The sequence below is a fragment of the Danio rerio genome, chromosome 1 (genome assembly GCF_052040795.2).
Source record: "Danio rerio strain M-AB ecotype USA chromosome 1, GRCz13ab, whole genome shotgun sequence".
In the NCBI taxonomy this organism is placed as follows: domain Eukaryota; kingdom Metazoa; phylum Chordata; class Actinopteri; order Cypriniformes; family Danionidae; genus Danio; species Danio rerio.
Window position 1 is genome coordinate 55,707,796 of NC_141021.1, and position 16,766 is coordinate 55,724,561.

At 38.9% G+C, this 16,766-nt stretch overlaps 1 protein-coding gene and 2 long non-coding RNA genes across 36 annotated transcripts in view; 1 reads left to right on the forward strand and 2 right to left on the reverse strand.

The window, feature by feature from the left end:
• Window positions 1-16,766, forward strand: part of inpp4b (inositol polyphosphate-4-phosphatase type II B) — a 405,764-nt gene that overhangs the window by 355,694 nt on the left and 33,304 nt on the right. For all 34 annotated transcript variants that reach the window (XR_015477090.1, XR_015477089.1, XR_015477091.1 and 31 more), the window contains 2 exons: window positions 10,819-11,009; window positions 13,849-13,972. Coding sequence is in view for 29 of the 34 variants with exons in the window: in XM_087237863.1 (XP_087093989.1) it covers window positions 10,819-11,009; window positions 13,849-13,972 (315 nt within the window). In the remaining 5 variants the exon portion in view is untranslated. The remainder of the gene's footprint in view (window positions 1-10,818; window positions 11,010-13,848; window positions 13,973-16,766) is intronic.
• Window positions 1-16,766, reverse strand: part of LOC147847018 (uncharacterized) — a 919,394-nt gene that overhangs the window by 222,122 nt on the left and 680,506 nt on the right. The window lies entirely within an intron of this gene.
• On the reverse strand, window positions 1,610-7,640 carry LOC137495826 (uncharacterized). Its single transcript, XR_015477222.1, has 2 exons — window positions 7,458-7,640; window positions 1,610-3,634 (listed from the first exon to the last, which is right to left on the reverse strand). It is a non-coding gene; the product is annotated as an uncharacterized LOC137495826 (long non-coding RNA).

The window sequence follows — 16,766 nt, forward strand, 5'->3', positions numbered from 1 at the left end:
AAGCATGGTGGTGGCAGCATCATGCTGTAGGGATATTTTTAAGCAGCAAGAACTGGAAGACTAGTCAGGATAGAGGGAAAGATGAGTGCAGCAATGTACAGAGACATCCTGGGGCGACGGTTCATCTTCAAGCAGGACAGTGACCCAAAACACACCGAAAAAATATCAGTGGAGTGGCTTCACAACAACTCGCTGAATGTCCTTGAGTGGCCCAGCCAGAGCCAAGACCTAAATCCTATTAAACATCTCTAGAGAAATCTGGAAATGGCCATACACCATCGCTTCCCATCCAACCTGATAGAGCTTGAGAGATACTGCAAAGAGGAAATTCCCAAAGACAGATGCGCCACGCTTGTGGCATCATATTCAAAAAGACTTGAGGCTGTAATTGATGCCAAAGGTGCATCAACAAAGTATTAAGCAAAGGCTGTGAATACTGATGTACATGGGATTTTTCAGGGGTTTTTATCTTTAATAAATTTGCAACAATTTCAAAAAGTCTTTTTTCAGCTTGTCATTATGGGGTATTGTGTGTAGAATTTTGAGGAAATCAATTAATTTAATCCGTTTTGGAATAAGGCTGTAACATAAAAAATAATGTGGAAAAAGTGAAGTGCTATAAATGCTTTCCATATGCACTGTAATGTGATGGAAAAAAATGCGTATAATGTGTGAGATCTCAGCAAAAAAATCTGTGTAGTATTTTAAGTTACGGTACAAGATGGTGTTTACTGAACTCTAAAATTGTACTATCAAAACAGCTGTTGTTAAAAAGCAGCTGTCAGTAGTAAATTTCCTGGCGTAGGATGTTTTTGTGTACTCCAAATGAGGATTTCCAGTGGCCCAGAAATCAGACCTGTTTGTTTTGAGGCGCTCGGAACTGTGATAAAGACTTGAGGCCTCTTAGTTTGTAATTTAGATAACAAACAGACAGGCATTAAACACAGCTTATTCTGATCCGCTTTATTCTGGGCACATTTTAATTGCATCGTGATCTCAGCAGCGGGTGGGCTTGTTCATACACCGCATGGATAGAGACTTGGAGCTGATAAACAAACAATCACATCATTTAGATTGAACTGTAGATCATAATAAAAAACTACTCATGGTAGATTGTGAAGCTTTTGGTATTGCATTGAATAATCCAATGCGAATACTAATAATTCAATGGAACTAACCAAGTGATTGAGGAGAAATAAATAATATCTGTTATTTGTAAGATGGGAATCAGATTCAGCATGGACAGAATGGTTGAAATTTCTTCAAAAATCAGAAGATTACATAATTTACATGACTATTAAATTACATGAAATTTAGGTTTGCATTAGGCAAGTATATACACGAGTTCAGATGAAAAAACCTCTAAGTGCCTTCTAAAAATTTTCTCGAAAATGACAATTTTTCTCTGCCTCCTTTGTTTATGTTGAGTTATTTCCGTTTAAAGACCGGGAAAAGGGCTTAATCTTTGCCATAAACAAGATATTACTGAACACACACACACAGGAGCCTGAAATAAATGCTCATATTAGAGGAAAATTGTTGACGGTGTAGTGGCTATTTTCTCTAAGGAGGCTCTCTCAGTGGTCAAGAAACAAAGTCTTACCCGGGATGTCTTTTACAAGTTTTATTCTTTACAAAGAAGATCACAGTCATACAGCAACAACAGTTTCTGCAGAGTGAGATACTGAAGTCAAGTGTGTTCAGCCTTTTATCTGGTTTGTACTGCTTACGAGGTCAACTCTCAATAAGGCCTCATCTACAATTACGTCAGGCGTCTTCTGCTGTTCGTGCGATATGCTCATAACAACCACACATCCTTCTTAGGATAATGAAAAAGCTTTCACCTAAAGAAATATAGTTATCTATAAACATGTACACATAGGTTTTATGATGAACATATGGAGAACACAGATACACACACATGTAATAATGAGTCTTAGACAAGTTTCTAACATATAAAGCTCATCTAAAAATTAATTTCCATTACAATTCCTCTCTTTGTATTATTCATTGATAACTCATCATCAAATTCATTTTTTTCATCTTTTCTAAAATCACACTAGTTATAAATCACATTCTGATTATATTGATCATGCTGATTACAAAAAAAATCATCCCAATTATATTAATCACACTGGTTACACAAATCATTTAACAGGTTTCTGCACACATTAATACACTAGAGATGTTCAAACCCTCTTCTTAATATAGTTTCCCCATTAAGATTTACTTTTCAAAACATCCCTCTTCCCTGGGAGCCGGGCTAAACGAATATTCACTGTTATTGCGCTCCTGACCGAAGTCAGACCCTCAGTCACCCCTCAGAGGTTTCAATCACAGAAATTGCCTGTTATTTGCACACTATTGATTGATTTTACACAACAAAATTCAGAAACATTTGTCAGTTAATTAAAATAGTTAACCCTCTACATTGTTAATTAAATCATAATACTCATAAACATAGGAACACGTTGTTGTTTCTGTACTCTTAAACATACATCACATTTACACTCTTCTCTCGATTTTCATGCAAATGATCACTCTTTTAAGACTTGTTACAGAACATACAACTCATGCAGTTTGCTGTTTTTCTTTGGATAGACCCAAAAATACATGTAAGCAAGCAAATAGTCGTCTTCAAAATTCTAACAAAAAGTCAGATCCATTAACATTTTCTCGATTAAGTAACAGCCGTCACCTAAATCTGTTCTTAATCTGTTTACGGGTTTTCTTTGTTCATGTCCACATAGCTGCTGCTATCATCAAAATCATAATCAAATTCATCCCCCATATCAATATTCATACCCTCTTTGTTGACAGCCATCTTTACCATCTGAAGGGATGTTGTAGATGTAATCAGTCTGCCCACTGACCATGATATAAATCTGAAAATACATGGCAGACAACACAATAACACTAGACCCACCCCCACTATAGGTAAAACTACAGTAAAGGCCCACTAGATCCAGGTTCCCCATTTAAACGATAGCCAATCTAGTCAGGAGTTGTTGGCTTTCTTAGGCACTTTTACGGCCAATCTCATATCAACTACAACGCCAGTAATGTTTTGTTGTAATCAGGTTAATTAAGGTGACACTAGCAGCAATGCCAGTGTTGTTCTCCTCAGACCACACATTCCTTGCACACAGAATGGATGCCAGCAATCTTTTCGTCCATCTTCAGACCCTTAATGTGATGGTCAAGCACAGCTTATTCACCTCTCTTTTGGTTGCCTTCTCCTCCGTCTGATTGCTGCTTGGTGTTGTATTCAGAAGTTACTGTTTCACACACACACCTCTTGACTTTGTTGTTGTTTCTCCCCAGCTGTGACCTTGCTTCACTCAGATATCAGCCTGCTGTTTTCCTTCAGACAACTTCAGAGCCCCTCTTTCTCTCCTACTCCCTCGCAGAATCCTCCTCAGGTGGTGGAATTTTCCTGCAGTGCCCAGCGTGCACCCACGTCGCCCGCTCCGCGACCTTCACCGCTGTCTCAGTGGTCAGTAACACTTGAATATGTACCCAGCCAACGTTTCGCTCTCCAGCTCTTTCTCCTCAGGTCCCTTATCACCACGAAATCGCCAGGCCTCAGATTGTGTAGTGGTCTGTCAGCTGCCTTCCCCAATGCAGCCTTTACCTGCACACAAACATTGGACAACCCATGAGACATTTCTTTACAGTAATTCAACATGTCTCCTCACACACATCTGTTGAGGGCAGCTGCTGTTTACCCCCATTCACACCTACACGCGGTGGTCTGCCAAAGACAATTTCAAACGGGCTCAAATTCATTTTTGATCTTTTTCTCATTCTCATGTACATCAGGACAATGGGTAGAGCTTGAACCCATGTAAGCCCTGTGTCTTCACAACATTTTGCCAATTTGTTTTTTTCACAATACCATTTTCTCTCTCAACAGCTCCGCCTGAAGCTGAATGGTAACTGCAATGTGTTCTCAAATCAATTTCCAAATATTGGCCCACTTGTTTGATTGCTTCATTAACAAAATGAGTACCATTATCTGAGCTTATTTTTTTGTGGTATTCCCCATCTCGGCACCATTTCAGTCAGTAACGCTTTTGCTACCGCAGCCGAATCTTGTTTTGAGGTTGGAAAAACTTCAACCCACTTTGACCACATGTCAACCATCACCAAACAGTACCTTTTCCCATTGCATGGGGACAATTCAATGAAATCCATCATCAAATATTCAAAAGGCCCCGTTGGAGGTGGATGAGATGATAGTGGAACCTTTATCGCTCTGGCCACATTATGTGTGTTGCAATTTACACATCGCCTACAGGAATTGTCCGCAAATGTAGTGAACCCCTTTGTGAACCACAGTTCATTCATTTGCGCAACCATTGCTGTTTTTGACACATTCTCCTGCAAAGAAGAACACACGTCATTGTCATTATCAACAGATAGCAAAGAACATTCAGAGTTGTCCTCGTCTCGGGACGCCGCGACTTTTGCTGCTGCGTCTGCTTTGGAGTTACCTGCAGAAACAGAATCTTTGTTGTTAGTGTGCGCTGCGCATTTACAAATGGCCAGTTTGTCAGGTAGTAAAATCGCATCCAGCAGCGCTGCCACTAAAGGAGCATGGAGTATCGGTCGACCATCAGACTTTATAAATTTTCTGTGTTTCCACAGAGCCCCAAAATCATGAGTTGCCCCGAAATCATGAGCTACCCCAAATGCATAACTAGAGTCAGTGTAAATAGTAGCTTCTTTTTCTGCCATCAATTTACATGCCTCTGTCAACGCCACGAGCTCTGCGGCCTGTGCCGAATAGTGCCCTGGTGATTTACCAGAAGCCATCACATCAAATTCGGTTGTTACAGCGTAACCAACCTTATTCTGGCCTGTTTGTAGATCTTTGAACGCTGAACCATCCACAAAGAGGACATTGTCACAATTTTCAAGTGGTTCGTCAGAGAGGTCAGGTTGTGGTGTACACACCTGTTCAAGTGCTGTTAAACAAGATTGTTGTTTACCCTTGCAAACTGATATGTGAGGCACAGCCTGTGCTGACATGAGATAGAATGAACACTGCTTTTCTGACAGGGACACTGAAACTGCACACAGACTATCCTTTCAGTACATTTTCTCTAAAATCAACGTTTCATTCACATTTGTCTCAAACCAAGCTTTCTCAAATCCCTCATTTGTAAATTACGACATGTGATGTACAATGCAGTTCACCAGGAGACATTATATCACTGTCAAAAGGTTTAACACGTTCTTTAGCCAATTTGCAAATTGAATTAGCCCATTCATTTACTTCAATGAGCCATTCATAGGCCCACTTCGGCTCTTGTGATTCAATTTGTAAACAACAAAATTCCTCCCCTTCAATCACTCTCACACCAGAGGAATCTGCCGTTAAAATCAAGTTTAGTTTACACAAAATGTCCCTTCCGAGGATGGGAACGGGGCATTTTGGTGAACAAACAAATGCATGTCTGAAAATGTTACCCCCCTCTGTCTCACAGGTCAGCGGAGCTGTAAATCGCTCGATCACTGTATGACCAGATGCAGACAGAGACTTGTGAAATTTGTTTGATAGAGGTATTTCACACTGCAGGTCACATGGTCGTATGCAAGATCTGCTAGCTCCACTATCAGCTAGAAACTCAACCAAAGTGGTCTCAATCAACAAAAAATATTTTGGCTTATTAAAAATGCTTCATTATCAAAAAACAATGCCATTTCATCAGAAAAATGATCAACATTACTGTGATCAAAATTACAGTGGGAAATGCAAGCTTTTTCTTCATTGCAGAGAGCCAGTATATCAGTGTATGTGAATATGTGTGTATAAAAATGTGTCTGCATTTAAACATGTTAGTAAAAAATGTTCACTTCCCTTTACTGTAGCTGTTGGCTGCTTGCCCAGACCCTCTCCATTCTGCTCTTCCCTCTCCGAACATCAGCTCCGTTGTTGGTTTGCGCCTTTCGGGTCAATCCTTGACCAAAAGTCCATCTCGGTGGCAAGCGCAGACATTTGGTACAGTTTTTCGTCACGTACCCCACAGGCTCTGTAGATTTCATCGCCATCCGTCACATTCCAGTTTCTCCATCTTCTGGTATCTTTCTCACCCTTGACACCTTTGTCGTCTTTGAACTTGCGATATCTTTGGTTGTCAGGTCTTGGTTGGATCTTTGGTTGGCCACTTGTATCAGAGCCATGCACAGCTGCCTTTCTGCTTTCTTCTTGTCTTGTTCTTGCTTCACTGTCAGCTTGTCTTCAGCATGTTGAGCACACAGCAGAATGTCCGTTAAATGTCCATTTCTCCAGTTCAAACAGATGTCCTCCACTCGCTCGAGGTGGGAATTTCGTTGGTGCGGTCGGAGGTCTTCTGGGACAGTAGCAGTTGAGGTCTGGGTCAGTTCTCAGGGCTCGCAGCTCAGCCACGGGATAGTGATGGTACGGCGGTACATGAATGGAAACAGATGTATAGAAAAGATTAGTAATGCTAATTAATCTTTCATTCACACTTTCACATTTTTCACTTGCTTTTCCTTCACTTTATCTCCTTTATTCTTTTCCCTACATGACACTTCTTTGTTCTCTTCCCTAAATGCCAGCTGCCTCAGCAGCATTTTCCTCGTTGCCTCTTATCTGCCTTTTTGAGCCAACAATCAACAATGTCTCCACACGACACACACACACATTCCTTTCACAAAAACAAACTGCTTTTCCTTCTGCCTTCTCAATCAACTCTTTCAATTTGTTTAACCTAGTAACACTCAACATTCCCTTTCCCTCAGAAACTTGTGATACTTTATTAGTTTTCCTATATCTTTTGTTTTGAGACGTCCCCATGCTGGTAAAAACTTCCCCTGGACTTTGTCGGTACCTATTAATCTGTCGGACGTCTCCAACAGATTTCGATTTTTCACCTAAAATCGACAAGTTAAGCTTTCCAGCTCTATTTCTCGTGGCACACAATTTCACTTTCCTTTTAGAAGTAAATCGCCCGGCCCCTGATTTCAACCTCCTTCTGGAAGTAAATCGCACAGCCTGGATTTCAGCTTCTTTTTGGAAGTAAATTGTACAGCCCCCTGATTTCAACCCCCTCCCGGGAGTAAATCGCAGTTAGCTAGCCGAACGTATTAAAAAGGTCTTGATCTTAGACATGCGCCAGATCTCACTTGTATAAGGTCTTGATCTCAGCTAAACTCCAGATCTCACTTGTATAAGGTCTTGATCTCAGCTAAACGCCAGATCTCACTTGTATAAGGTCTTGATCTCAGCTAAACGCCAGATCTCACTTGTAACAACGATCTCGATCTCCGCCCGATGTCCGATCTCACTTTCATTAATCACGCCGCTATCCCACAGAGACAGATCTTTGCAGTAAAAACCCTTCTAATTATTTTTGATCACAATAATCAAGTACCCAAAACTTGTTAAATTTCCTTTTTTAACAATTAACAAAGAATTTGTTTCTTACCAGAGAGTTCAGATGCCACTGAGTTCTTTTCCCAGATGTCAGTGGGATCCCCCTCCGAGCCCGGCGGTCGGCCCCTCAACCCTCAATTGCGGGGCAGGGCTGTGACACGAATTCCCAGGATGATCAGTCACCGTCCGCAGGGTCCGGAAAAGTTCCTCCAAGACATCCCACTATTCTGACACCAAATTGTAGTGGCTATTTTCTCTAAGGAGGCTCTCAGTGGTCAAGAAACAAAGTCTTACCCGGGATGTCTTTTACAAGTTTTATTCTTTACAAAGATCACAGTCATACAGCAACAACAGTTTCTGCAGAGTGAGATACTGAAGTCAAGTGTGTTCACCCTTTTATCTGGTTTGTACTGCTTACGAGGTCAACTCTCAATAAGGCCTCATCTACAATTACGTCAGGCGTCTTCTGCTGTTCGTGCGATATGCTCATAACAACCACACATCCTTCTTAGGATAATGAAAAAGCTTTCACCTAAAGAAACATAGTTATCTATAAAAATGTACACATAGGTTTTATGATGAACATATGGAGAACACAGATACACACACATTTAATAATGAGTCTTAGACAAGTTTCTAACATATAAAGCTCATCTAAAAATGAATTTCCATTACAACGGCATCTAAACTCTTTACATGTTTTATGCTGACTGCAATACTTGACTGGCATTTTTCTTTGCCATATGGATTTTTTCCACCTTTTAATCACTTTTTTGTGATTGTAAATTTAGGATCGACAACAAAATTAACTCTTATATTTTTACAGTTAAAGCTTAAACAATTACAAAAAAACTACTGTAATTATTAATATTAATATAATTTCTATTGTATTTAAATGCTTTAGTTGATGACGGGTAATAATAATAATAACAATAATAATAATTATAATAATAAATGTTATTTGTATATACTTTTCCTACATACACGCAACTCAAAGCGCTTCACAAACATATATATTGTCTAAATATTTATACAATATATCTAAATAAATATTTAGTCTAAATATTTAGACAAATAAAGCAAAATAAACAACAAATATATATTCAGATAAAAGCATACATGTACACGCAAACAGTTGAAGTCAGAATTATTAGTTATTAATTATTATTTTTTTCCACAATTTCTGTTTAACGGAGAGAAGATTTCTTAAACACATTTCTAAACATAATGGTTTGTTCTGTAGACTATCGAAAAAAATAGATAGCTGAAAGGGGCTAATAATATTGATCTTAAAATGTTCTTTAAAAAATTAACAGCTTCTTTTATCCTAGCCGAAATAAAGCAAATAAGACTTTCTCCAGAAGAAAAATATTATCAGACATACTGTGAAAATCTACTTGCTCTGTTAAACATCATTTGGGAAATATTGAAAAAAGAAAAATAAAAATCAAAGAGGGGCGAATAATTCTGACTTCAACTGTATATGCATATATCTACACAATCACATACACACAATAGTCCTTACATGTGCATACATGCACACATCATACATACATGCATATATACATAAACCTACATAATAAAAATAAAATGCGTACACTTCACATACTGTTTTACTCATATGCTATTTCAAAATGGTGCATCTTAACACGCTTTTTAAAAACATGAATGCTGGGGGATTTTTAGGAGAAAATTTAGGACATTTAGGAGACAATTCCCAATTTTTGGAGCATAGTGACTAAAAGAGGTGCCGCCAGATTGCATTCAATTCAATTTTCAGTTCACCTTTATTTGTATAGAGCTTTTACATTGTAGATTGTGTCAAAGCAGCTTCACATTGAAGATCATTGTAAATTGAAATAGTGTAGTTCAGTTCTCAGAGTTTAAGCTCAGTTCAGTGTGGTTTATTATTCACTGCTGAGAGTCCAAACACTGAAGAGCGATCCATTGATGCGCAGCTCTACAGATCCCGAACTATGCAAGCCAGTGGCGAGGAAAAAACTTCAACAATTGGGGAAAATGAAGAATTAAAAAACCTCGAGAGAAATCAGTCTCAGTTGGGCACGACCATATCTCCACTGGCCAAACGTCTTGCGCAGTGCTGCAGTCAAGATTTACAGAGTGAAATTCTAATAGTCCAGCGCTAGAAGAGATTAGCAAACAGTTTGGATTGTATTTAGATAATCAGTCAGAAATGTAAGAAGGTGTCAGATAGGAAAACATATTTACATTTTGAGAAAGTTGGTGCATTTTCAGCAACTGTCACTTTAAAACAAATCAAAATGCGTACTATATATTTCATTTTCCTTCATCTTAGTCCCTTGTTTATCAAAGTTTAGAATGAACAGAATGAATGTTTTATGCAGCGAATGCCCACTCGTTTACACACACACATACACTACAGCCAATTTAGTTTATCCCATTCACCTGTTCGGACTGTGAGGTAAACCGGAGCACCAGGAGGAAACCCTTGCCAACATGAGGAGAACATGCAAACTCCACACAGAGCTGGTCCAGCTGGGACTGACCCCAGCTGGAATAAGCACATAAGCTTGTACTCACCATTTACTACTACGATGAAGGCAGATGCCTAAAATGATCCATTTTGGATTTGGGCCTAGAAAACAAATCATCCCAGTAGTATTCTTAAAACCACTCAGCAGTCTCATATTATTCACTCTTTAATACTGAACATCTGTGTTCTGAAGGAAACCCAGTTTCTGTCTGAATTGCCTTTTGGGATGGCTGGTTTCTGAGAAATGGAGGTACAGAAGTGATATTTTTTCGAGGGCATCATGAATGAAATCTTAAGCAATACACAAATACACTCGGGATGGGATGATTGGGATGATTAAGTCTCTTTCTATAAAGTGCGTCTGCATAAATTATAACAAATTACAAGCATATACAGTTGAAGTCGCCATTATTAGTCATTTAACATTAACATTTCCCAAATGATGTTAAACAGATTCAGAAATTTTTCACATCATTTCCTATAGTATTTTTTCTTGTGGAGAAAGTCTAATTTGTTTTATTTTGGCTAGCATGAAAGCAGTTTTTAAATTTTTTAAAAACCATTTTAAGGTCAATATTTTTAGCCCCCTTAAGAAATATTATGTTCAGATTGTCTACAAAACAAACCACTGTTATACAATGGCTTGCCTAATTAACCTAATTAACCTAGTTAAGTCTATAATTGTCACTTTAATCTGAATACTACTATCTTGAAAAATACAACTCAGTACTGGGAAACACCCATACACACTCTGATTCACACACACTCATACACTACGGACAATTTAGCTTATCCAATTCACCTATAGCGCATGTGTTTGGACTGTGGGTGAAACCGGCGCTCGATATATTGTGCAGCCCTAATACAAGTAAACTTAAATTGAATGTTTTTTCCTCAGATCGCCCCATGGATGTGGTGGACTGGCGGGATCAGCTTGGGGTCCTGGTGCAATCGCTGAAGGAGTGTGTGCTGGATGTGGCAGAGAGAGCCAGACACTCCGTCATCTTTGTGCTGCTCCAGGAGGCGGCGTGCAGCACGGCACAGGGTCTGCAGCTCCAGCAGAGACGAGACACCGTTTTCAGCCAAGCTGTAAGTCTCACAGAAGAAAAACAAGATTTTCACACTGAGGGTGTTCATTGCATGAAACTGTTATTTAAAGTACTCATGAAATCAAAACTAGCCATAATGATTTTGTTAGCTCACATTGCTAGTTTTATGGTGAGCAATTCATCTGTGCATGTCCTTAAGAAAAAACAGCAGCTTGTTTTGTGACTCCCTGAAAACCCCACTGCAGTTTACTGAACTGAAGCCTTCTAACTTTAAGTTTGCCTTGAGGCGACTTTATATTTGGTGGACATTTGCAGAGGTAATATCTGGATCGATTGCAACCTTGGCTGTCATTGAACCAAACTGAACAACATTGAGCTGATAATGGCACTATTCCTCTGTAGAGCTGCTTCATAACTGAAAACAGCCCTCTGGATACATTTATGTGACAAACGTAAAACATGTTGCTTTAGGTACATTTCCTTGCACATTTCAGATGACAAATCCACTAGAGGGCGCTGTCTACATTTTTGTGAATCTGAAATGCGTTATAGCTGAAAACAGCCCTCAGGATACATTTATGTAAGAAACATAAAATATATGGCTTCAGATATGTTTGTTGCACATTTCAGATGACAAATCCACTAGAGGGCGCTGTCTACATTTTTGCAAATGTGAAATGCGTTACAACTGAAAACAGCCCTCAGGATACATTTTTATGAGAAGCGTAAAATGTGTTGTTTCAGGTACATTCGGTTGCACATTTCAGGTGAAAAATCCACTACAGGGTGCTCTCTGCATTTTTGTGAATCTGAAATGCGTAATAGCTGAACATAGCAATCGTAGCACATTTCTGTGAGTGACAAAATATGTTGCTTATGGTGCATTTTGTTGCACATTTCAGATGACAAATCCACTAGAGGGCGCTCTCTGCATTTTTGCAAGTTTAAAATGAGTTATAGTTGAAAACAACCCTTGAGATACATTTATGTGAGAAACGTAAAATATGTTGCGTCAAGTATGTTTTGTTGCACATTTCAGATGACAAATCCACAAGAGGACACTGTCTACATTTTTGCGAATCTGAAATGTGTAACAGCTGAAAACAGCCCTCAGAATACATTTTTGTAAGAAACGTGAAACAGTTTAAAACAGCGTCTAGTACCTTTCATTGCACATTTCAGATTGCAAATCCACTAGAGGGTGCTATCTACATATCTGCATCAGAAATGCATTAATTAGGGTACATTTTGTTGCATGTTTCACACATTCACGAGAAGGCTTGTTGTAAAGATTGGCTAGTGAACCACTGACCTAAAATCAACCAATAGTACTGTCAAAAGCAAACGTAAGGGAAAATTACATTACTGCAATATAGATTTTACATTGCTTTTACCTGTTTTGTGGAATCGGAAACAAAATCAAAAACTCTACAGCTCAAATATACAGTGCTCAACATAAATGAGCACACTCCATTTTGCTAATGAATATTTTTATCCATTTCTCAGTGAATATAGGTCATATTTTGGTGCATTTGAACAAAACAGTTTTATTAAACGGATATATTTATTGAAGTAATATTGTAGTCACAGAACATCTTTAGAAATAGAGAAATAGTACATTTAATTTATGCCAAATTCATTCATTTTCTATTTCGGCTTAGTCCCTTTATTAATCTGGGGTCGCCATAACGGAATGAACCGCCAACTTATCCAGCACATTTTTATGCAGCAGATGCCCTTCTAGCCGCAACCCATCTCTGGGAAACATCCATACAGTCCACACACACTCATACACACACACTCATACACTATGGACAATTTAGCCTACCCAATTCACCTGTACCGCATGTCTTTGGACTATGAGGGAAACTGGAGCACACGGAGGAAACCCACACGAACACAGGGAGAACATGCAAACTCCACAAAGAAACGCCAAGGCTCGAACCAGCGACCTTCTTGCTATGAGGCGACAGCACTACCTACTGCGCCACTGTGTCGCCTTTATGCGAAATATTGGACAAAATATTACAAACAACTACATTTCAACAAAAATTGATACATTTTTTGTTTCTCCTAAATTTTGCTCCTTTTACATTTTTATTTAATATTTTTCCATAACATAAATTTGGCTGTACTCATTTTGGACTGTTATCAGTTATTTAGTTAAATTGGCTCCAGATTTGGCTTCAGTACTGACTAATCTAATGTATATGCACAAATATAATATTGCAGAGCTTCCTTTAGAAAATATCATTTTAAATGAGAGATTTGTGAGGGGTGTACTCATATATGTTGAGCACTGTAACGCTGTATAAAGTGGGCTACGGGCAAACTTTAAGACAAAATCCAAACAAAGTTGTCCATATGGAGATTATAAATTATTAAAATCTGATTTTTTTGTGGTGTTTACAAAGAACTGCACAAAGAATAATCTTTTATTTGTCGATTATGTTCCCGCAAATATCATTAGTTGGAAAAGGAACAAACATTGTTGTCGTCATACTGCCCCCTAGTGTTCATTTTACCCAGAAACTGCTGTTAAAGGACATTTTGGTTTGCAGTTTCACAAACATGCAGGCTGATGCACATTATCCAATGAGCTGTGTTGGCTGAAACTCGTGTATTGCTGTGTAGCTCTTTTGAAACAGTCTGCATTATATAAAGTGACTTAATAGGATAGTTGGCTGATCTTTAATCAAGTGTTTTAATCAACTGCATGTGGATAAAAGATGGAAACCATCTAGATCAGTCACTTTATGTCTTTCTTATGTTGTTTTATACTGTAAGATCGTCGAGTTGTTAAAACATTATCCAGACTGACCTCAGGAATTGTCTTAACATTATGTAACAGCGTGTGTGTGTGTGTGTGTGTGTTGCAGCTGACGGCGCTGGCGTGTGGATTCGTCATGCGGTTGTACGCTGGTTTAGAGGATAAAGGTTTTCTCAGACAGCTGCATGCAGTCGGCCTGGTGGCTCAGTTTGAGAGTCTCCTCAGCACGTACAGTGAGTTTCTCCATAACACACACTACGCTATTAACACGACCAAACATTCTTCACACATCTCACATTTGTCACACCACTGCCCTACTGAAAAATCCAGCTTAAACCAGCCTAGGCTGGTTGGCTGGTTTTAGCTGGTCGACCAGCCTGGTTTTAGAGGGGTTTTGGCCACTTAGCTGGTCAGGCTGGGAGATGACCAGCTAAAACCAGCTTGACCAGCCTAGCCAAGCTGGGAGTCCAGCCGAAACCAGCTATGTCCAGCTTAAACCAGGCTGGTCAGGCTGGTTTTAGATGGTTTAGCTGGTCACTTTCCAGCCTGATCAGCTAAGACCAGGCTGGAAATGGCTGGAAACCAGCCTGGAAATGGTTAAAATCCCTCTAAAGACAGCCTGGTTAATCAGCTAAAACCAGCCAACCAGCCTAGGCTGGTTTAAGCTGGATTTTTCAGCAGGGTGATTATTCGCTATAATGTAGGAAAGAGTAATAAAATATCACAAGAACTCTTCAAATAATTCCTCTTGAAAGTGGCATGACTTTGATTGAATGGAGCGGTATATAAAAGAGATTTAGCGGTATGGAAATATCATATGATGATTATAAAGACCCAATTTATCACGGTTATTTCTATTATAACACTTTTGTTATTATTTAAATATCATTATTGATTTTCATTACAGCATAAAATACAGAACTATGTACAGATGTAACAGTGTGAAACCCTACACAATACTACCACACAAAACACACAACTCAAGGCATAACTACACAGTTATAATAACTGACCCCAAATTATTGACTCCAGGAGATCAGCAGTTTCTGAAAAACTCAGACCAGCCCGTATGGCACCAACAACCACGCTACATTCAAAGTCATTTAAATCCCCTTCCTTCCTCATTCTGATGCTCGGTTTGAGCTGCAGCAGATCTTCTTGACCATGTCTAAGAAAATATAAGTTATTAGAAACGAGTTATTAAAACTATTATGATTAGAAATGTAAAAAATATATATATATATTTCTCCATTAAACAGAAATTGGAGGAAAAATAAACAGTGGGGGCTAATAATTCTGACTTCAACTACTGTAAATACTCTATATTTGTCTAATGTCTTACTGTCTATTTTTATCATGCACTTACATAACGGCTAATTCCACTGTTACAGTATTTACTGTGAGCTTACAAAAGCATGATAAACAATCATAGATCTAATGATAATGAAGATTTGAAAAGGTAATATACTGTAGCTGTCAGAAGATTTACCATTGGTTTACCTTGAATCCTTTAGTTTGTAATGGATTATAATCAGCCAAAAACTAATTCACAAGTGTTAATGTGACTTTATTTACCACTTTAACAGCTCAGTAGTTTCTGCTATAAACCAGATCCATCAGAGCTGAACTTTAGTATTTTCACACTCGCTGCAGGTTGATTTTACTGTCAAAACTACAGTTCATGCTGTAACCTTTCACTTGCCCCTGGAGTCTTGGCTTGGGTTTGATTGCTTCATTATATATGAACAAGATGAATCTGGTCGTGTCACATTTGAAATGCGTTGCATCATTACTCTTACTAATGTTCCCAGAGCAACTTGACTCTAAAACAAACACTGAACCAGCGGCACAAATATCAGCTTACTGTCAGACGCAACCCGGCCTGAACTTGGCTCAGTGTGGAGACCTGAGGCTGTTGTTTTTGTGTAATGAAGTGTGTGTGTGTGTGTGTGTGTATGAGTGTAAGTGAGAATGACTCATGGGGAAGTGATTGTGACAGAAGCAGATTATTCAATCAACATAGAGCTGATGATGGAATGACATTATTGTGCTGGAGCACAGCATGTTCCAGAATCACCATTCCTGTTCAAATACTGTTCATGTCGGTATTTAGGCTGGGATGCTTTTAGGCTTAACTTTTAATTTGGCAATTTGTTCTGGCCCTTCAAACAGGGTGGTGTGACCATAGAAAATAAATTTAGTTCAGTCGAAAAACGGTCGCTGTAGTTATGAAGTGACGTGCATCTGTTCAATACAGCACAAGCTGCAATTGAAGGCTGTGCAGAGTGTGAGTCACCTGACAATAAGCGAGTGGCATGAGCAGCCGAAAACATTTAGATGTATTTGTAGAAAAGTCTATTTGTACAATTCACTGATATCTCAACAATTTGCTGATTTCACTATTATTTAATTCATCATGCTTAAATAATATTAAAGGCTTCTCAACGCCACGTTTTTGTTGCATGGAACGAAACTGTTGTAACTAAAACTTATGCCACCTGTGGGCGAGTTTAAAGTTCCGAGCTTATACACCAAGACTAATACACACACACGCTGGATTAACTATAGCAGCGGGCCATTCACAATCGCGACTTTTTTGCGAATATGCGCACGCAAGCGGAGCGAAGCCCAGTAGAAGACATCTCAAGCTGTAAAATGGCTTTTAGTGCAATGTAAACAAAAGATATGTTAGAATAATTATTACAAATGTTTAAAGAGCCCATATTATGGGTTTTTGAAAATTCCCCTTCATCTAGTGTGTAACACAGCTCTAAGTGAAGTGAAGTATCCAGCTAAGGCTTAAATCTGTAAGAATACAGTGTTTAAAACGGTTGATTCATCTATAAAAGAGTCGACTCATAGTGCTTCAAACGAGTCGCCTTGATACCGAGTCATTAGGTGTTTCGCCATGACGTACGAACGAAACCAAGTTATTTTACGTGCACGCGCAAACCCGGGAGATTTCTGAGGGCCCCGCCCTCTGACGCAGAAACCCAGTCACACACACACACACACCCACAAACACAC